Genomic DNA, 22742 nt, shown 5'->3' on the forward strand with positions numbered 1-22742 from the left:
CTAAAAGAGCTCCAGAGACAGGCATGAGCCATGGCTATCAACACAGACTCCAGAGATGGGCATGAGACGCTAAGGCTGCTGCTGCAGCCACCAAGAAGCCTGAGTGCAAGCACTGGTCACTATCCACACCTCCCCTCCCAGGGACCTGTGCAGCCCGCCACTGCCAGTGTCCCGTGATCCAGGGACAACTTCCCTGGGAGAACACACGGCGCGCCTCAGGCTGGTGCACCATCACGCCGGCCTCTGCCACCTCAGGCTCACCCCGCATTCCGTACCCTTCCCTCCCCCTGACCTGAGTGAGCCAGATCCCCCAAATCAGCTGCTCCTTTAACCTTGTCCTGTCTGAGCGAAGAACAGATGCCCTTAGGTGACATACACATACAGTAGTTTCATAGCGTTGTGGTCGGAAAAGATACTTGATACAATTTCAATTTTCTTAAATTTACCAAGGCTTGATTTATGACTCAAGATATGATCTATCCTGGAGAATGTTCCATGAGCACTTGAGAAAAATGTGTATTCTGTTGTTTTTGGATGGAATGTCCTATAAATATCAATTAAGTCCATCTTGTTTAATGTATCATTTAAAGCTTGTGTTTCCTTATTTATTTTCATTTTGTATGATCTGTCCATGGGTGAAAGTGGGGTGTTAAAGTCCCCTACTATGAATGTGTTACTGTCGATTTCCCCTTTTATGGCTGTTAGTATTTGCCTTATGTATTGAGGTGCTCCTATGTTGGGTGCATAAATATTTACAATTGTTATATCTTCTTGGATCGATCCCTTGATCATTATGTAGTGTCCTTCTTTGTCTCTTCTAATAGCCTTTATTTTAAAGTCTATTTTGTCTGATGTGAGAATTGCTACTCCAGCTTTCTTTTGGTTTCCATTTGCATGGAATATTTTTTGCATCCCCTTACTTTCAGTCTGTATGTGTCTCTAGGTCTGAAGTGGGTCTCCTGTAGACAGCATATATATGGGTCTTGTTTTTGTATCCATTCAGCCAATCTGTGTCTTTTGGTGGGAGCATTTAGTCCATTTACATTTAAGGTAATCATCGATATGTATGTTCCTATTCCCATTTTCTTAATTGTTTTGGGTTCGTTATTGTAGGTCTTTTCCTTCTTTTGTGTTTCTTGCCTAGAGAAGTTCCTTTAGCGTTTCTTGTAAAGCTGGTTTGGTCGTGGTGAACTCTCTCAGCTTTTGCTTGTCTGTAAAGGTTTTAATTTCTCCATCACAGCTGAATGAGATCCTTGCTGGGTAGAGCAATCTTGGTTGCAGGTTTTTCTCCTTCATCACTTTAAATATGTCCTGCCAGTCCCTTCTAGCTTGCAGAGGTTCTGCTGAAAGATTAGCTGTTAACCTTATGGGGATTCCCTTGTGTGTTATTTTTCCCTTGCTGCTTTTAATATGTTTTCTTTGTATTTAATTTTTGACAGTTTGATTAATATGTGTCTTGGTGTCTTTCTCCTTGGATTTATCCTGTATGGGACTCTCTGTTCTTCTTGGACTTGATTAACTATTTCCTTTCCCATATTATGGAAGTTTACAACTATAATCTCTTCAAATATTTTCTCAGTCCCTTTCTTGTTCTCTTCTTCTTCTGGAACCCCTATAATTCGAATGTTGGTGCATTTAATGTTGTCCCAGAGGTCTCTGAGACTGTCCTCAGTTCTTTCCATTCTTTTTTCTTTATTCTGCTCTGCAGTAGTTATTTCCACTATTTTATCTTCCAGGTCACTTATCCGTTCTTCTGCCTCAGTTATTCTGCTATTGATCCCATCTAGAGTATTTTTTCATTTCATTTATTGTGTTGTTCATCGTTGTTTGTTTCATCTTTAGCTCTTCTGGTCCTTGTTAAATGTTTCTTGCATTTTGTCTATTCTATTTCCACGATTTTGGATCATCTTCACTATCATTCTGAATTCTTTTTCAGGTAGACTGCCTATTTCCTCTTCATTTGTTAGGTCTGGCGGGTTTTTATCTTGCTCCTTCATCTGCTGTGTTTTTCTGTCTTCTCATTTTGCTTATCTTACTGTGTTTGGGGTCTTCTTTTTGCAGGTTGCAGGTTCGTAGTTCCCTTTGTTTTTGGTGTCTGTCCGCAGTGGCTAAGGTCGGTTCAGTGGGTTGTGTAGGCTTCCTGGTGGAGGGGACTAGTGCCTGTGTTCTGGTGGATGAGGCTGGATCTTGTCTTTCTGGTGGGCAGGTCCACGTCTGATGGTGTGTTTTGGGGTGTCTGTGGACTTATTATGATCTTAGGCAGCCTCTCTGCTAATGGGTGGGGTTGTGTTCATGTCTTGCTAGTTGTTTGGCATAGGTTGTCCAGCACTGTAGCTTGCTGGTCGTTGAGTGAAGCTGGGTGCTGGTGTTGAGATGGAGATCTCTGGGAGATTTTTGCCATTTGATATTACATGGAGCTGGGAGTTCTCTTGTGGACCAGTGTCCTGAAGTTGGCTCTCCCACCTCAGAGGCACAGCAGTGACTCCTGGCTGCCGCACCAAGAGCCTTTCATCCACACAGCTCAGAATAAACAGGAGAAAAAGTAGAAAGCAAGAATTAGTACAAGTAGAAAGAAAGAAAGAAAGGAGGGAGGGAGGAAGGAAGGAAGGAGGGAAGGAAGGAAAAAAGAAAGAAGATAAAGTAAAATAAAATAAAGTATGATAAAATATAGTAAAGTTATTAAAATAATTAAGAAAAATTTTTTTAAAAAAAACGAACAGATAGAACCCTAGGACAAATGGTGGAAGCAAAGCTATACAGACAAAATCTCACACAGAAGCATACACATACACACTCACAAAAAGAGGAAAAGGGGAAAAAATAAGAAATCTTGGTCTCAAAGTCCACCTCCTCAATTTGGGATGATTCGTTTTCTATTCATACATTCCACAGATGTAGGGTACATCAAGTTGATTGTGGAACTTTAATCCGCTGCTTCTGAGGCACCTGGGAGAGATTTCCCTTTCTCTTCTTTGTTCTCACAGCTCCCAGGGGCTCAGCTTTGGATTTGGCCCCGCCTCTGCGTGTAGGTCGCTGGAGGGCGTCTGTTCTTCGCTCAGACAGGACGGGGTTAAAGGAGCCCCTGATACGGAGGCTCTGGCTCACTCAGGCCGGGGGGGGGGGGGGGGGGGGGGGGGGGGGAGGGAGGGGCACGGAGTGCGGGGCGGGCCTGCGCCGCCATGACGTTCCACCAGCCTGAGGCGCAGCGTGTGTTCTCCCGGGGGAGTTGTCCCTGTGTCACGGGACCCTGTCAGTGGCGGGCTGCACAGGCTCCCCGGAATGGGGGTGTGGATAGTGACCTGTGCTCACACACAGGCTTTTTGGTTGCGGCAGCAGCAGCCTTAGCGTCTCCTGCCCGTCTCGCGTGCGCGCTTTTAGCCGCGGCTCGCACCCGTCTCTGGAGCTCCTTTAAGCAGTGCTCTGAATCCCCTCCAGGTACGTGGGGGTTTTCTTGCCTTTGGGGAGGTCTGAGGTCTTCTGCCAGCGTTCAGTAGGTGTTCTGTAGGAGTTGTTCCGCGTGTAGATGTATTTCTGGTGTATCTGTGGGGAGGAAGGGTATCTCCGCGTCTTACTCTTCCGCCATCTTACCCTCGTCCCCCTCAGGTGAGCCTTTTTACCAACCTTCAAGAAATACATTGTTTGTTTGCTGTTATAAGTGTTGTAAAGAATAAAACAGGTAGAACTTCCAGTAAAAATGCTACGATGAGTTCGTACTTCTATAATCCTCTCTAAACACATAACCATGGCAGGCAAAATATAAAATGGAGAAAAACAAAACAGACAAGGTAAAATAGTTAATATTTCTTCGTGTAAAAACTGGAACAGGAAGTCAATATGGTAAGCTCTGTGTGTGGAATTATGCTTGGGAGGCAAGCAACTCTATTTTTTAGAAAATGGAAAAGGTTAAAAATTGCCAAACAAGAAACAAAGAGCTGGATCCGTCTTTCCTATTTAAAGACAGAGCTTGTGTACCCCTGTCCCCCACCTTTCTGACCTCTGTGTACCCCCATGCTACCTGATAATGTGGTGTCAAGTCACAGTACTTAATACAGACAGTAACATTATTGTGATAACCCCAAATCACCTCAAAGCAGTAATTCTAAAAAGCTTTTTTTTTTTTTTTCTCTAGTACGCGGGCCTCTCACTGTTGCAGCGCACAGGCCGGACGCGCAGGCTCAGCGGCCATGGCTCACGGGCCCAGCCGCTCCGCGGCATGTGGGATCTTCCTGGACTGGGGCACAAACCCGTGTTCCCTGCATCGGCAGGCGGACTCTCAACCACTGCACCACCAGGTATGCCCCTCTAGTGTTGTTTTGAAACCTTTACAAGAATGGTACATATTGTTTTCTTGTCATGGTTGTAGAGCCTCTCTAAGCGGTTGTGTAATTTTGTTAGAAGATTTGTTTCTTTCTACTTATTAAGGATACTTCTATAATATCAAATTTTGATTTTATCTATTATGCTAAAAATGGTTGGGGATAGAAAACCCAGTCCAGCAACATATAAAACAATAATATGTGGGGTGGTTCAAATAATTGAGAGGTAGACAACCTACAATGCCTCATCTACCCAAAAGTCAAATATTGGGTTTCCACAACAAAGTTAGCTCAATGATTACATAAAACCACTTTTAAAACACTACGTTACATACTTTAAATATATTCCAATAGTTGTTTTTCTTTTCTTTTTTGATAGTAGATGTTACTGTACACACCTTTTCATTAGCTTGATATTCTTCATTAAATAAATCCATCTAACTTGCATTGCATAATTCCCTTTAGACTAGCTATAACTAATATTCAATGATATTATTTTAGAGAGTATTAGTTCATTGTTCTATGACAGTGATTGTCTTATAGTATGTTGAGACTCTTCTAGTCACAATTGGCTTTGGAACCTTGAAGAATTGTGTTTTTCAGTTGAGGTTTTCATGCTCTCTTGACTAAATTCTTTGTCCTGTGATTAGCATGCCTAACACAACTCTTTTCTCCATTCAGAACTGAGCTAGGCTCATAATCCACATGATAGAGTTTTAGGATTCTAAAGAAAATAAACTATAAAAAATGAAGGCGAATGCAATGTAAAAGAGGTTTAGAATTCTGTGCAAAATAGACTTAAAGGGAAAAGTATTTGAAACAGCAAGAGCAAGATATCAAAAGCAAAAAAGAGGTAAAAGACAGAGGGGAGGGAGAGGGAGAGGGAGAGAGAGAGAGAGATTAGGACCAGATACCTCTGGTAGGGGGGTGAAGATTTGGTTTCTGTGTTAGTAACACCCTAGTGCTACTTTAAGAGAGTTAGTTGTTTGTACCGGTAAATATGACTTACAACCGAATAGTTTTTTTTTTTTTCCTTTACCTGTTCTTGCCTCATTTCTGCAGAAAGCCTGATCTTTTTCTTGTCATTTTTACCTCAAGTTCTTCAGGCAGTCTCAAGTAATGCTTATATGTTCTACCATTATCTATCTTGCACTACTCTATTTACTCTGGATACTATAAATATTGTTTATTCAAGAATTTTATAGATTCGTCTTTACGATCTCATATCTTCAAGTTGATTACTAGCTTAGTATCATTTTTCTTTAAGCACAAATGCAGTTGATCCTTAACTGTCCAAAATTCCTCAGAAACTAAGCTAGTGCTTCATAAAGTTAAGATACTTTAGAAATATAGCATGGAAAGGAAATTAGAGAATCATTTCCAGTGATTATGTTTGTATTCATAAATTTTAAAATCTATCTCCAGGGTGCCTTACTTTCCTAATGAAGAACTTCCAGAGCCTTCATATTGCACTAAAGAGCCTTTCAGTACCAGAAAGCAGGTCCTTCCTATCATTCACCTAAATCCAAGACCCAACGATATGGAGAAAGGTAATTTTTTTTAAGATAAATACTCCAGCAACAAGGGGAAAACTCCACCTTCCTTGTCACACAGGGAGATTTTTTTATGTTTGGGTTATTTATTCTTAAATAACACTTTGGATAACAGTGTTTTTAACATTCTTCATTAGCACAAACTGATATGTGTCTGTCTATCTTGCTATAATTTATACTTATAAGTAATAAGCCAATATCCAACATTTAGATTCAGAGCTGCATTTACTTAACCAGGAACAAAAGAAAGCATTTGCTTTATTTTTGTAAAACTGAAGTGCCCTTTCTGGCAAATTTCTTAAATAAAGTCTTTTTTTTTTTTTTTTTGTAATGGTTATGGACTCTCTAATTCCAGAAACTAAACTTCCAAGACTCTCAAAAAAATAGTTACCTAGCTATTGTCTCTTGTATTAGTTAGAATACAGGTTTCATTGTTGCAACAAAGACCCAACAGAAACAATGGTAGACAAGATAGAAGATTATTTCTCTCTTCTATAACGAAGTGTGAACAGTTCAGGGTAGACATGGCATCTCCAGGGTGTTAGGGAAAGGTGCTGTCTTGTTTTTTTTTTTGCTTGCGGAATCTTAACACCTGGCATGCCTCTTTCTTTTTGAAAGTATAACCTGAAAATTGCACGCATCATTTTATATCATTGATCAGAACTATATCACATGGCTAAATCTTGCTGCAAAAAAGGCGAGCAGTGTAGATTTTACTAAAAATAAAAAATGTACAGTGTATGTTGGGAGTAATCAGAATCTCTGCTATCCTAGACAGAGCTTATATTGTATTAATGTCTGGACATCAGGTTACTGAGAAAGGACAAATACTAGTTTCAGAGGTGCTTTGAAATAAGTGATTTGGTAAAATAACAAATTTAAAATTATTTCTGTCTGTATTGAAAATTTTTATAATCCTCAAGTTGTCGTGCAAAAATATGTTCCTATATTTTTGTTGTTCATACATTTTGAGTTAATTTTTGCATATGGAGTGAGGTAAGGGTCCAGCTTCATTCTTTTGTATGTGGTTATCCAGTTGTCTCAGTACCATTTGTTGAAGATTTGTAATTTTTGACTGAATAGACTTTTTTCCAATTTATGGTTATTATTTAGATTTATAATGAAGTAGGGATTTAAAATGAATAAGAATACTTTGATTTAGGAGGTTTCACAGCTTCTAGCATAATACAAAACCTGTTTATAAAGATAGCTATGACAAGAATATAAGTAAAATTATTTCATCAGTGAATTGATAATCAATTAATAAAAAGACTAAAAATAGCCACTGGGACCAAAATCAAGACTGCAATTACTGGCAAGTCAATTTAATCAAATGAGATGCTAGCCACTTACTATGAATGTTCTTATTCTCATTAACTACTATTTCTAACATATACTAGTAGGCAGGTGTCTGAAAAGATGATTGAATAAATATGTAAAACTTTGAAACAGCCAGAACTCAGATGACAAGCCTTCTAATCCAAATTTATGCTTATTGTTTCGCTTCCCAGTCTTATTATTTTAAACATTTTATATTTAATATTTTTACATTACAATATTTAAAAATATGTATGTGTGTGTGTTTAGAAAGTAAAGGACATGATTTCAGACAAGATTTCTTTAAAAAAAATTTTAGAGTGACCCAAAGGATTTTACTATTATTTTAAAATTCAAGTGTCAAAATATTTTAATAAGACAGTTCAATCTCAACTCCCAAATAAAAATATAATACCTAAAAAAATGATTTGATGTATATATTCTATTAAAGACTGAACTGAATAAAACGGAAAGCAATGGTGTGAAAAAAATGATCACTTTCTTTAAGTTCATAACTTTATGAGGAGTCACCATTTTCATTATGCCACTTTATTAATAATGAACAGTTCAAATGCATAAAACTCCAGAAACTCTCTCCTCCAGGCCTTAGCTCTTGCTGTTCTATGTGCCTGGATGGCAGATAGCTGAATATAGGTGGATTGTTCTTTCTCTTCTTTTGTCATCGTCATCATTGTCAACTTCTTGCGGAGGGCTTTTGTGGCTAAGCATTCCATTCCCTGGCACTCTCTTTAGTTTTACTTAACTCTACAACAATTGCTGTATATATATGGCATATATATGTATATGTATATATATATATATATATATATATATATATATATACACACACATATATATGAATCATACATAATCCACTTAAACTTATTTTGGAATAATATGTACAGAAAAGTTGCAAAAATAGTAGAAATTTTACCCAGCTTCCTCTAATGCTAGCATCATTCATAACAAAGTTTCATTTGTCAAAATTACAAGTCTAACTTTGGTACAATACTATTAACTAAACAACAGATTTATTCATATTTCTCTAGTTTTTCCACTAATATCTTTCTTTCTGTTCCAGGATCCAATCCAGGATCCCATGACCCTTTTAAATACCATGTCTCCTTAGTCCTTCTCATCTCTAATTGTTATCTTAGTCTTCCCTTGTTTTTCATGACCTTCACTCTTTGGAAGAGATTTGGTCAGGTATTTTTTAGAATGCCCTTCAGTTTGAGTTTGTATGATGCTTTCTCATAATCAGACTAGGGTTATGGATTTGGGGGAAGAATACGACAGAGTGACAGGCATCATATCAGAGATACATGGTATCAGTGTGACTCACCACTGATGATGTTAACCTTGAACACTTGGTTTCTCACATATGTCTTCATTGTAATGGCACTACTTTTCCCTTTTTATACTCTATCCAAGTTTCTACATTCTGCTCAAACTCAAGGGGAGGGAAATTAAACTCCAGCTCCTGAAAGGGAGATTATCTATATGTAGATTTTCAAATTATTTTGAAAGGAAAATGTGTCTTTTCTCCTCCATTTATTTATTTATTCAGTCATTTATTTACATTGTTAAGGCCTATTTATTTTATTCTTTGGGTAAGATACTATCATTATTTATCTTATTGCTCAAATTTTTCCACCTTTGGAGCTGACCCCTGTGTCCTTTTGACATACACACTCCTATCAATCTGTGGGTTTATTTTTGTTTGTTTCTTTGCCTGTTGGTTTGTTTAGCACTTGCTTACATTCTGATAATATAAGACACTACAAGCTCATCTTGAAATTTCCCTGCCCCAGGTCTGGAATCAACTGTTTATCTAAAGACCCTAGCTCCTTATGTATCTGTTTTACTTGTTCTTTACATTGAAGTGTAGATTCAGTATGAGTAAAATTTTTGTTTGTTTTGTTACCTGCTATATCCTCAGTGCTGAATATAATACCTGGTGCGCAGTTAGCATTCAGTCATAATGTAAAATAAGTGAATAAACAAAAAGAAAATTAAGTTCACCTATACTTACTTATCATAATCACAATTTTAAAATGCTTTTTATCATTTACCCACAGAAAATTCCCTCACAAAATTCTGAACATAATGAAAATTACCTTCCTTACAGGATTTTTATTAAAACTATTTTTAAAAAATGTGGGTAATGCTGCTAGGGTGACCCCTGGCATTTGTGGAATGTGGGATCTTCGCGGACCGGGGCACGAACCCATGTCCCACTGCGCCACCAGGGAAGCCCAACCTCTGGCATTTTTAAAAATAGGTGTTCTTCCTCTTCCTCCTCCTCCTCCTTCTCCCCATCATCATCATCTAATTGAGCTTTGAGCATGGCCACAGCAACAGAGGAATTCTACTCTACTATTTTTTATGAAATAAACAGACTTTTTTTTTTTTTTAAAGGGCTTCAAATGCTTGGCTTTTTAAATTATTTATTTATTTATTTATTTATTTATTTTTGGCTGTGTTGGGTCTTCGTTTCTGTATGAGGGCTTTCTCTAGTTGTGGCAAGTGGGGGCCACTCTTCATCGCGGTGCGTGGGCCTCTCACCATCGTGGCCTCTCTTGTGGCGGAGCACAGGCTCCAGACACACAGGCTCAGTAGTTGTGGCTCACGGGCCTAGTTGTTCCACGGCATGTGGGATCCTCCCAGACCAGGGCTCGAACCTGTGTCCCCTGAATTACCAGGCAGATCTCAACCACTGGGCCACCAGGGAAGCCCTAAACAGACTTTTTTAATATTTCTCTATGACTGATATGATATTTTCTTGATCTATCATAATTTTTATTGCTTTGATGAAACAAAAGAGAGCATAATGGAATGCATTACTGCATAGCTGTTTAAGTCAAATGTCTGAACTCATTTTTCAACATCAAAAGAAATCAGGAAGAAAACAAAAGGAGAGAAAGAAAGAGGAAAAGGGAGGCAGGCAAAACCACTTGACCTTAAATCCAGTGAAAGTTTACTTTGTAACTTGCCAGTGTTGACAATGGTTCTAGGCTATTAACCTTGAACATTCTGACCGTTTTTCTTCAAATGTTTGGGAACCACACACATTGAAAAATATGTCACAGTATCACAGTTCTTTTCTTTCCTCGGAAACGCTAAAGTTCTAATTCAATGTCTTTCAAAGTCATATCAGCCAATGCAGTTTAATCTTTCTAGATTATGCAACAGTAAGTTTACCGTCAGAAACAGAGATAAAAAATAACTGTAAAAATGGAGAAGTCACTAAAATGGAAAACTTATTTATCAATGCAATTTTGTTATTCCAGCACAAATTTCTTGATTGTATCAGGTACTGTCATGCCTCAGAGGGGTTTGTTTTCAATGGTGGAGATGATATATATGGCAGAAATTGATACAAAGAAATGTACTACCATACCAGAGTATGCTGATTCCGAAACTGCTTTTCAATCACAATTTTCACCCTCTATACATAATCTCAGTATGTAATAGTGCCTTAGTCATTTGTGGTTTGATTTCTGCTGGTAAATGCTTGCATTGCTCATAAAGCACAAGAATTTTGTCAATATTTTAGACTCAGGTTATGATGTATGGGGATACATAATTGACTAACATTAAGAGAATTGTAATCAACTCTAAAGGGTAATCTGAATTTTTAAAATTTCAAAATTTACCCTAAAAAAGGATTTATTTTTCATATCCTGACTTACAAATGGCATAACCTCTGGTTAGAAAATGCACTAGAAGAATCAGAACTGAAAAGAGACTCATTAAATGTATAAAGCTTCTCTCTTCTAAGTAAAGTATTGATGTTGTTTGCTAAGAAAACTGCTTTTTCTCCTTCTTCCTGTATTAACTTTAACAAGATATGGGATTAATTGATTCCAAATCACAAATGCAAAGTCAGTCACTGATAGAGTTTGTGAGAAGAATTCACCAGTGTTGTGTATCAAATGAATCACTCATTGTGTGTAGTGGACAGTTTATCTATATAAGACTTAAATTATTACATATGTAAATAGACATTCTTTCTTTTTTTCTTTCTGAAAATGTGGATATTCTTGTTTGTGCCCCTGCCACACTCTACACAGAGTATAGCTGTATTTCTTGTCTACTTTCGTGAAGGGTGCTACACTGAAAATATCTGTATAACCCAAATTAAAATTCTTGAAGTAAAGGTAAATATTCATTTGTATTTGAAATAATAAGCTGGTTTTACTTTGGTTTCTGATTCATTCCTGAACAGTAGAGTGACATTTATATTTGCTATGAGATTTGTTGCCATTATTTCTTCAGTATAGTCTTTGCTCAGTATAATTTTGGTTGTTTTTGTTGATGTATCTATGTGTGGGAGTGTTTATAAGAGTGTTTAATGAGATTCATTTTCTTACCCCATATGATTTTTTGGTAACATCATTGCTGATTTTGGAAAAAAAAGATAAGGATTTCTTAGCTGTAAATATTTAGAACTCATTAAATACTTGTCATGTAATGTTATTAAAGCTAAATTAGATTACGAGAAGTTTTAAGTTTTATCTAAAAAGAAAGATTATAACATATGAAGCCTCTTAAACATAACTATGCAATAAAATGGAAGAAAAAGTCACAAAGAATCTTATATATAATATTCTTATTGTATTAAGAAAATCTTAAAATGTTAATTTTATAGCCAAGATTTTAAAATTTTAAAGTTAAAAGGAAATTTACTGTACAATGTAAAACAAGATGATATGAAAGGGAAGTGTCAGTATTATTATTGATACATATCTGAAAATTTAACACAAATATGGAAAACAAATTTTTGCATTTAAATACAGTAATAACATAGCCTAGAGAGTCTAAATATTATGAAGTAGTTAGAAGAAACTAAAAATATTTAAAAGAAGAAAAGTCTTTCTATATATTTTTCCATACAGAGTAAAGATACTTTTGAGGGATACATTTAAAGATTAATAACTTTCTCTATCACACGTACTGCCCTTCTTCTCTATAAAGCGAAAAGGCCAAGGTAGTGACTATATACCAATAATATAGTGAGTGAATACTTGCCTAAACACAAATGTTAATAGATTGGCTTCTTCGTACATTATTTTCTCACCAATTGATTCATGTCAGTCTTTTATAATTCTTTCAGAATTCAATGTAATGTTATTGATTCATATCTTGGTATAGTTTGCTCTATATGTCTCTCTACTATATTCTAAACTTGTGAAAGAAGGAAAAAAGATTATATTTACATTAAATAGAGGCTACCTACTGTCTTACTTGGTATAGAGAAGTTCTCAAATATTTGTTCAGTATTTCCATTCATGGTGATACTTTTGATAAAGGCACAGGACTTTAAAAATAAGTTAAAATTAATCAAAGGAAAATAACATAAAGAGATAGAAGTAGGGAAGTAGGAAAAGGAGGAGGAAGAAATGTAGGAAGAGGATTCTTGCAGAGAGGAGTCAATATAATTTTTCAACACCTTCTTAGTGTGATTTTATTTTTTTTCAGATTTTAAATTTAACTAGTAGATACTGTATGACTAATTTTTTACCAAGGTGAAGTAGGTAGGTATTTTTGTTGATATATCTGGAAAAGTCCTTTAAAAGAAAGAAAGTCACCAAGTAAGGGTCCTTTTGCACTTTCCCATTCTTCTTGCTTGTCTGACTTGATCTCATCCTATAATTATTTTCTAAGTGTGAGATATGAGCTGTTAAATGTTCTAAGTCTAAATTCCTTTGACTATTCAAAATTTGTTTTTGTTTCTGCCAATCACATAAATTTTTTAAGACTCAGTTTCCACATATAAAAAATGAGAGGGTTCAAACATAATTTTTAGGATGTATTTTTGTATTTTAGTTGTAACTAAGGGATGTTATCAATGCAAGGAAACTTTCTTTTTAGCAGAGTCCTTCAGATGAAGTCTAGCTTGCGTGTACTATTATATTCAAACAACGTTGCAATGATATCAGATCATTTCAGTCAATAAGTAGTAATTCTTACGGATGACCATATCAGTTAGTGTTCAGTTACAGATAACGGAAACCATTCTATGTATTTAAATCAGAGTGGATTTTACCATTTCAAATGAGATGCTTTACAAAATTGTTTAAAAGGTTGGAAGAACAAATTCTGTGTGGGCTTTCTGTCATATCATGACAGAACTGGCCAAATGAGAGAACTGTAATGAGGAAGCTCTTCCAACCACAGCTGTCCAAGCACAACTGTTGGCTCTACAAATACATCTTAGGTAAAATGTGAAGATCAGGAATTAGTCCTCAGAACTGTGAGTCCTAGAGTCATTCCTTGTCTGCTAGAGTCACAAAAGTAAAATGGATGCCCCTTTGGTGCTATCCTCCCCAGTGAATTCTGGTCTGAATTCAAGTCTTAGGTAAATATCTTCTAAATGAATTCCAGAGATTTAGCTGAAAAAAAGACAAGGAAGTGCAATTTTTGGTTCTCTTAGGACTGCAGTCCAACAAGGTACTAGAAGAAGTTTCAACAAATATTAAGCAAGCTAATTTACCATATCTACCACAGCCAATTAAGTCTTTGACTTAATAGAGCATTTAATAAAATAATGTTAATGATATTCATTTTAAAATAAAGAGATCTGATTTTATCTTCTGTCCGCACCAAAACTAAAAATCCCATCTATCAAAAATAATTCTCTCTCTGTTTGCCCCAATTTTCTATGCTAAAATATTGTACTTTTGCATGATATAAATATATATGAATATTATTTATCTCCCAGCCATGACTAGAAGTCTCTCTGGGCGATCTTTTGTAAAAATAAAAAAAAGTTTCTAAAAAACTACACACCAGTTAGAACAGGTTTTCATGTCAGTCTACTCTTTTTAAGGCATTTAGGGTACGCTCGAACCCTGTTAGGTAAAAGAAAAACAGAAGAATCAATAAAATAAAGACATTAAAATCATAATAAAATAAAATACAAGAAATTATAATTCATAAATAGAATTTTTTAAAAAAATAAGAGGAAATTATTAACCCAAGATGAAAGAAAAAACTAGCTGAATGATGAAGTCAAAAAGAATTTTAAAAAGATTAGATGGCCATATTCAAGTATAAGAAAGTAATAAATTAGGAGAGAATCTGTAGTGATGTAAGAAAGTCATTTTCCTGATCACTGGTATGAAAAATGAAGGACAAAGCTATCCACAATATCCAATGTATTCTGGACAAACATGCATTTTTTTTTTTTTTTTTTTTTTTGCGGTACGCGGGCCTTTCACTCTTGTGGCCTCTCCCATTGCGGAGCACAGGCTCCGGACGCGCAGGCTCAGCGGCCATGGCTCACAGGCCCAGCCGCTCCGAGGCATGTGGGATCTTCCCGGACCGGGGCACGAAACAGTGTCCCCTGCATCGGCAGGCGGACTCTCAACCACTGCACCACCAGGGAAACCCAAACATGCATTTTTAACAGTATGACAGTCTACAGAAGGAAGGTCTCTGCTGTGATTTATGCATTTGAAAAAAATGTGCTTTTAAGTTCTTATTGAAATACTTAAGCTAAACAGGTGACAGAGTACCCTGTTGACAGCATTCCTACAATATTGCTTTTATTCTCATGCACCTCAGCATGAAATGTTTAAATCAAAGAATGTGATTCACTTACTTAAAATAGAGATGTGTAGTAAGCTTTTGTGAGGGATGAGGTAGGCAAGAATTGTATTCAGTTTGGCTTTGCTTAGTGAGGAAACTGTTGCCTTCTATATTAACATGAAATAATGAATGGAAAACTGTAAGGAACCAGGACTTCTATTAGAAAGGAGTCTTAAAATAATAGTCCCAGGCCTCAAAGCTTAGTATCTTTTGCCCCTTGATGTACAGAGACAACCGAACCCACAAAACGTTTTTCAGTAGAATTTTATCTCCACTTGTGTAACAAAACCCTTTCTCACATATTAGGGAGAACATATTTAAAACACGTGAAAGAAAGGAGAAGCTTGTGGACCATTTATTTATGTATTTAACCACAAAAAATGTTTATAAGTTAGAATTGGAAGACAGACTTATGTGGGAGAGTGAAAAGCCTCCTGACAAACCTAGGGTTGATTAACCTGTTTGTTTGTTCCCTTCTATGGGGGGTATATACTCTTTGAAATCAGGAAAGAGGATAAACGTGCTAAAGGGAATAGGAAGAGCCTTCAGATACTCAAAAATTCTTCTTTTATATGAAATAATTTAAAATATACAAACTAAGTTATTTGAAGTCTTTTTTTGGCCTATCAGACAGTAATACTTTATATATTAAAATAGGCAGCATAACTTATGCTTACATTATGCCAGGCACATCACACTTACAAATTCATTTAATGCTTCTGAGAACCCTATGAGAAAATTGGATGAGTTTTCTCCAGTCTACGGATGCAAAGTTGAGGGAAATGGAGGTCAAATGCTCAGGGAAGCATCCATAGTAAGTGACAGAGCCAGGATTTGGGATCCTTGCCTTCTGATCACTTGGGCAGTGCTCTTAGCCTTTGTACCATATTGCTTCTGGAATATTGATCTCTAGTGATCTTTCGTGTTACTACCCACAGCGGGTAGAAAAGACTGAAATTGAAATTTATTTTTGACTTCTTGGGAACATATGTATCACTGGCTTTAAATTATGCCTAAACCATTCTTTTGAACTTCTATTCTAACTTAATTCTCTTAATTTGCAATATGATTCTTTACAGAGATGTGGAGGTCTTTTCTTTCCCTTCATACATTTTGCCATCTTCAAAGAGGCAAAATGTTAAAAGATATTAGGAATTAAAATAAATGATTTGGAGAGGTCTCAAAACTGTTATTTGAGAGTGATAAACATGAGATAAAATTTGCAAGGACATTACTAATGAACCATAAACAAACAACAATAATATATATATATTTGTATATATATATGGTAATATTTAAGATTCTCTTCATTGAAAACATAAAGAGTTTTTTTTCTTTAATTATAGAATTAGAATCTCTGAAAGGGAAGTAGATAATCTTCATTTTTAAAAATGAGTACCTGGGCTTCCCTGGTGAGTGGTTGAGAGTCCACCTGCCGATGCAGGGGACGTGGGTTCGTGCCCCAGTCTGGGAAGATCCCACATGCCGCGGAGCGGCTGGGCCCGTGAGCCATGGCCGCTGAGCCTGTGCATCCAGAGCCTGTGCTCCACAACGGGAGAGGCCACAACAGTGAGAGGCCCTAGTACTGCAAAAAAAAAAAAAAAAAATATATATATATATATATCTTCTCCTTATTGAAACATACTGTACTGATATTTAAGAGTGTAGCTATGAATAAAGTAGACAGGTCCCTACTCTCTTGGAGTTTACAAAGTAGCAGATAAGACATGCTTAAAAATAGCAAATAATTAATGTAAAAGTTATGAGTAACAATTGGCATAAAGGAGAAATTGATGGTGCTATGAGATTATATTATGAGGCCATCCAACATAATCTGGTAGGGAGGGTCAGGAGTAATGTCCTTTATAACTGAAATTTCAGCTGATGTTTAAATGGTGAAGAGGTAAAGAGCAGAATCCCCAGTGTGGGATTCTACCAGTTGCTGAGTATGTCTATTCCAGTTATGCATTCTATAACTGGGAAAATAATTGTGTGACGGGTTCAGGGAACCACTGTACCCACTGTGAGATGGATCTGAGCGAAAACTCCATTGATCACCTGACTTTCATATGACTTTGACTGGTGGACCACAGTGATGTTTTGGGTCTCCTGGAATTAGTGCTAGTTCAGAGCCGATGTTCAGCAATAATAAAAAGGTCTGATTATTTTCTTTTCCCCATTGTACAGTCACTCCAGTTAAAGGTCTTAAGTCCCTCTGGGGAAGGCTGGGAGAAAGTTTAACAATGTACATCTTTGGCAGTATAGTGGGGTCCTTCCTCAAGGGAGCTCCATTCCCTCTTCTTTCAAGGGATTCTGAGTCTGTTACCTGGTTCAAGTTTGGGAACTGTTTGAGGGGTTGTGAAAGTCAGTTTTTTTTTTGTTTTTTTTTGCGGTACGCGGGCGTCTCACTGCTGTGGCCTCTCCCCGCTGCGGAGCACAGGCTCCGGAAGCGCAGGCTCAGCGGCCATGACTCACGGGCCCAGCCGCAACGCGGCATGTGGGATCCTCCCGGACCGGGGCATGAACCCACGTCCCCTGCATTGGCAGGCGGACTCTCAACCACTGCGCCACCAGGGAAGCCCCTAAAAGTCAGTTTTTATGGTTCAAGTTAGACTTTTGTTCCGTTTTTCTTTGCCTCTTGTTTCCTTCTTATCTGACTTGACGTTATTTCCTATTTCCACAACTCTTTTCAAAGTTCCAAACTCTTTTCAAATGACCTCTGTTAGATTTAATTTTAGTCATCTTACCTGATCCCTTAGCAGCGCCCTACACAGTGGACCTCACTTTGCTTCTTAAAACATCCCACTGTATTTCACTGAAAACAAAGTGGGTTTTAATAAAGTGTACATTTGATTGTGAAATTCCATTATTGAAGACCCTTTGATAGCTTCCTATACCCTTAGGATAATATTCTAAATTCTTAGAAGTATCTTTACATGGTCATCTTTTATCATTCTAATTATATTTTCTTTAGCTGTTGAAAAAAGTATGTGCATAAAATATGACCTATTTCAATATAACAAGCTATAAAAATAGCAAAGTTTTAATCTCCAAAATAAAGTTGAAATATATGAAATTTTATTTTACATTAAAGTGAAAATGTAGAAACATTAATCAAAATCTGACATGGCTCATTGACAGTACTTAATGAATAAGAAAAACAGTTTAGAATAAAACAAGGGCAGCAAAACCAGAAGATAATTGATGAATGGAGGAGATTATAAAGCCATAGATTCTTAAAGAGAAGGCTTTAGATTTCTGAATTAGAGTCAGAAACCCCCAGATCTATGGGAAAGGGGAAAATAATGACTGGAGGGAAAAAATATTGGGAATCAATTCTGTCACAAGATTATGCTGAATCAGTCCCACTTGAGGCTTCACTAAGAAATAAAGTCTTCTCCCCATTAAAACCATCACTACCCCTCAATTAAGAATTCCTATGAAAAATTTTAAATATCCAGCAACAGTATTCAGATACCACAACCACAGTCAAGAAATAGTTCATTAGTGGCTCCTTATTGTGAAAAAGAAAATATCAAAGGAAGGAAGGAAATTAACAGTGTTGGGGGAGAAGGATTATTTTTTATGTTATGGAAATTAATGCATAATTGAATGAAGAAGATATGGATCCAGTAGACAATAGATATTGATGATGATAGAAATAGAAAAAAATAAAGGTGAAAACAAGAGACAGGAAAGCTTTACTAACATCACCTGGCCAAGTCATTTTGTCCATGTGGTTTTTCAGTGCCTCATTATGGTGTATGCTTTCTAATAGGCTTTAACATGTACTCAAAAATCTTCCTACTATGCACCCACTCTTAAATATATATCTACATACTTGTAGCTATACATCTTGCCTCTAGTTGTATTGATTTTCTATTGCTGCTATAACAAATTACTATAAACTCAGTGGTGTAAAACAACACAAATTTATTTTCCTATAGTTTTGTAGGTTGGAAGCCCAACACTGGTCTCACTGGGCTAAAATCAAGGTCTTGGAAAGGCTGCATTCCTCTCTGGAAGCTCTAGGGAAGTGTCTGTTTCCTTGTCTTTTCCAGTTTCTAGAGGTCTCCACATTCCCTGACCTGTAACCCTCTTCTTCCATCTTCAAAGCCAGCAAAGTTACATCCCTCTAACTAGTAATCCCTTGTAACTAGTCTTCCTTCATTACAACTCCCGCTCAACACACCCAGGGAAGGTTCTTTCCTTTTAAGAATTTATGTGCTTAGATAGGGCCCACCCAAATAATACAGGGTAATCTTCCCATCTCAAGGTCCTTAACCTTAATCACATCTGCAATGTCCTTTTTGACATGTATGGTAACATATTTTCAGGTTCCAGGAATTAGGACAAGGACATCTTTGAGGGAAAGGAGGTATTATTCTTCAGATCACAGTTAGAAAGGAATAGATATCAGGGTTCAGGAAAAAGGACAAAATATCACTCACTTAACACAAAGTAGTATTTTACCTTTATGAAAATAAATTGCGAGGGATGAATTTTAGTTTTTTCTATTGTCAATCAGTGGGGAAAAGGCATTCCTGTGATTTCTTTGTAAGTATGATGTCTTTGTAATACTGAAATTATGTAGTCTTACTATTGTAGTAGTAGCTGTTATATAAAATAGCTGGTGTGTTTATATGTGTATAAGCAGAATGGTGCCCTGCTCAGGAGGAAGTTTTCTCCTCTTGACATCTTCAGTCCATTTCATCTAACACCTGCCAGCACCACTATTGGCAGTCACATTGTCACTTGCTTTCTCTAGGCATTTAGGGATGTCATTAGGCCTTAGGCTTTTTGTAGCAAGAAAGGATATATGCTTTGTACTTTTTCTCTTGTCATATTTGGCAGCCTTTCTTTGAAATTACTGCAGTGTTCCATCTGCCAGATGTCAATAAAATTTGAAGGAAAGGGACAAGCGCTATAGATACTTCAGTGGAATATGGTTTTAAGGCTGATGAAGGAGATACAAACCTACAGATGTAACAATTGCTTTTAAAGTGCTTTCCTTGCCATTAAAATATAGAAATATGGAAAGGGAAAAGCTAGTATCAAAGATAAGTTCATATATATATATATATATATACACATATATATATGCATATGGACAGAAGTAAAATGAAGTAAAAGAAGAATGCACAATACAAATAAAACTTTGCAGAAGGAGAAAACAAACAAATCTGTAAAAAGGAAGGAGAAAAAGTAGTGAATCATGAGTAAACAGGAAAGGTATATCACGCAGTCTTGAGGGCCTCTTGATTTTCTACCTGAGAAAAATTAATCCACCTATTTAATCATTTTATTTTGATTTTATTTTAATATATATGTATCTATATAAAATTAGTTCAGGCAATATCAGAATTTTTAGAAATGAATTATTAACTAATTAATATATTAGAACTAATTTTTGATGGTACAACAAAAGAGAGCCCTGAAGTAATAAAATTAATTCCCTTGATTTATAAAGTTATTTATAAATTGTATTAGCATACATCATTTTATCTAATTATACTGTCAATCCTGGAAAATACAGAGGGCAAGTGCCGTATATTACAGATGAGAGAACTGAGACCTAAGACAAAGCACATATAAGCAATGGAAATGGGACTAGAAAACTGGTTTTCTTCCTCCCATCTAACTCTTTTACTGTTTTCTCAATACAACTCCAACTACATTAGGAAAGGCAGATTTGGGTGTGAGGAAGAATGGAATAAACAAACAAAGAAGCAAACAAAACTAAAGTATGAGATTAAAAACATATGGATATAATCCAGAACCATCACAGTGACACTTCTGAATATTTAAAACAAAGAAGATGTAAACAATAGAAAGGGTATGTAAAACATGAAAAAGGGAGAGTGGGCAATAGGTGTGATACTACAGCTCAATTATACATCACAATTCGGCTTGGTAAGGTAAGCTATAGAATATTCCTTTACAAAGTCTATTTTAAGGGTGTGTAACTCAGAGTTCTCCAGAGAAACAGAAATATATATATTTAGTTAGTTATTTATATTTGAGAGGTTGATTTATTATATTATCATAAAGAATTGGCTCACATGATTATGGAGACTGGCTAGTCTAAAATCTGCAGTGTGAGCTGTCAGGCCAGAGACTCAGGAGAGCCAATGGCCAAAGTCCTAACCCAAAGTCTGCCATATTAGAGACCCAGGATAGAAGATGGAGTATGATAGTATAGAAGATGAAGTCTGAAGGCAGTTTGCTGGAGAATTCTCTCTTGCTTAGGGGAGGCCTGTCTTTCCATTCTAATCAGGCTTTCAACTGATTGGGTAAGGCCCGCCCACATTATGGTGGGCATTCTGCTTTATCCCAAGTTCATCATTTAAATGTTAATCTCATCCAAAATTACCCTCCAAGTTGACACATAAAATCAGCCATCACAAAAAATATATCCTCAATAGGAAGCTAAACATCCAGAGTTAAAAATTATAACTTACTCTATAATTTTCACCTTGCTTTTAAAAAAATAATAATTTAATAAATATTTACTAAATATCTACTGAGTGTTATGCTATATTCTAGGCTAATGATGAAGTGGTGATACTTATAGACAAGCCCCTGACCCTCATGCTTTTTATATGACCATTATCACCAATAATTTAATTCTGTGGAAGTGACATTGGAATCACTTAGGTAGTTAAAGCAAAAGGCCTCTTTCTCCAATGTACACATAAGACCTTCTTCCTCATGGGCAGATTCTTCCTTTGACATCCTAAGTAATATAAATTCATTGGCTATTAGGGGCAGATAGAAGCATTTAACAATGGTTAGTGAAACATATATCTCTAACCACCTACTCTGGGAGAAAACAGAATTAAATATTTTAAAGAGCTTTCTATACTTTCTGTTAAGTTGTATTAAGATCATGTTTACCAAAGGACCTTACAGGGAGCTATAATTTCTTTAAAGTGTTACCTATAGTATATTAAGCCTGCCAGTATTGGAAACAGCTTAAAGAGAGAATATTACATGTATATGTACGTTGTACTTTGTAACATATGTTTGCTCCAAAAGTAAACAAAACGCTTACTATAAACCAAAAATTTCAGTTTGATTGTTTTGTGGGGTTTTGTACCTATTAAATTATTTAGTATTAATAATTTTTTTTTTTTTTTTTTGCGGTATGCGGGCCTCTCACTGTTGTGGCATCTCCCGTCGCGGAGCACAGGCTCTGGACGCGCAGGCTCAGCGGCCATGGCTCATGGGCCCAGCCGCTCCGCGGCACGTAGGATCCTCCCGGACTGGGGCACAATCCCGTGTCCCCTGCACCAGCAGGCAGACTCTCAACCACTGTGCCACCACGGAAGCCCTAGTATTAATAAATTTTAAATGAGGTTGATGATACTCCTGAAGAATTATATATATACACACACACACACATACACACATACATATATATTTATATACAGGAATGCTTACTTATTGAAATATATACCCTCTGCATTAATTTCCTTAAGCTGCTGTAACAAATTATCACAAACTTGATGGCTTTAAACAACAGAAATAATTCTTCCACATTTCTGGAGGCCAGAAATCTTAACTCAGTAGCACTGGGCTAAAATCAAAGTGTCAGCAGAGTCATATTCACAGAAGTTCTAGGGGAGAATCCATTCTTTGCCTTTTTCTGGTTTCTGTTGGTTGCTGGGATTCCTTGGATTGTGGTCACATTATTCCAATTGTTCAGGCCTTCAAATCTTTCTTTGTTCCACTTTCATATTGATTTCTTCTCTGTGTGTCTGTGTAAAATCACCTTCTGCCTTTATCTTATAAAACTTCTTCTGATTGTATTTAGAGCCCACCTGGATAATCAAGGGTAGTCTTATCTCTCAATAACCTTAATTTAATCACATTAGAAAAGATGTTTTTCACTCATGAGATAACACTTTTAGGTTCTGGGTCTTAGGACCTGAAATATTTGGGAGTCCATTAGCCAGGGTAC

The 22742-nt window shown here is 36.5% G+C and overlaps 1 protein-coding gene across 1 annotated transcript in view; it reads left to right on the top strand.

The window, feature by feature from the left end:
- Window positions 1–3179: 3179 nt before the first annotated feature.
- Window positions 3180–22742, top strand: part of LOC307185494 (uncharacterized protein) — a gene marked incomplete at its 5' end in the record, with an annotated part of 302661 nt that continues 283098 nt past the window's right edge. The window contains 3 exons of the mRNA XM_079919811.1: window positions 3180–3435; window positions 4130–4292; window positions 5742–5866. Coding sequence (XP_079775937.1) covers window positions 3180–3435; window positions 4130–4292; window positions 5742–5866 — 544 coding nt within the window. The remainder of the gene's footprint in view (window positions 3436–4129; window positions 4293–5741; window positions 5867–22742) is intronic.

This window comes from Stenella coeruleoalba (genome assembly GCF_951394435.1).
Source record: "Stenella coeruleoalba genome assembly, chromosome: 4".
Classification (NCBI taxonomy): domain Eukaryota; kingdom Metazoa; phylum Chordata; class Mammalia; order Artiodactyla; family Delphinidae; genus Stenella; species Stenella coeruleoalba.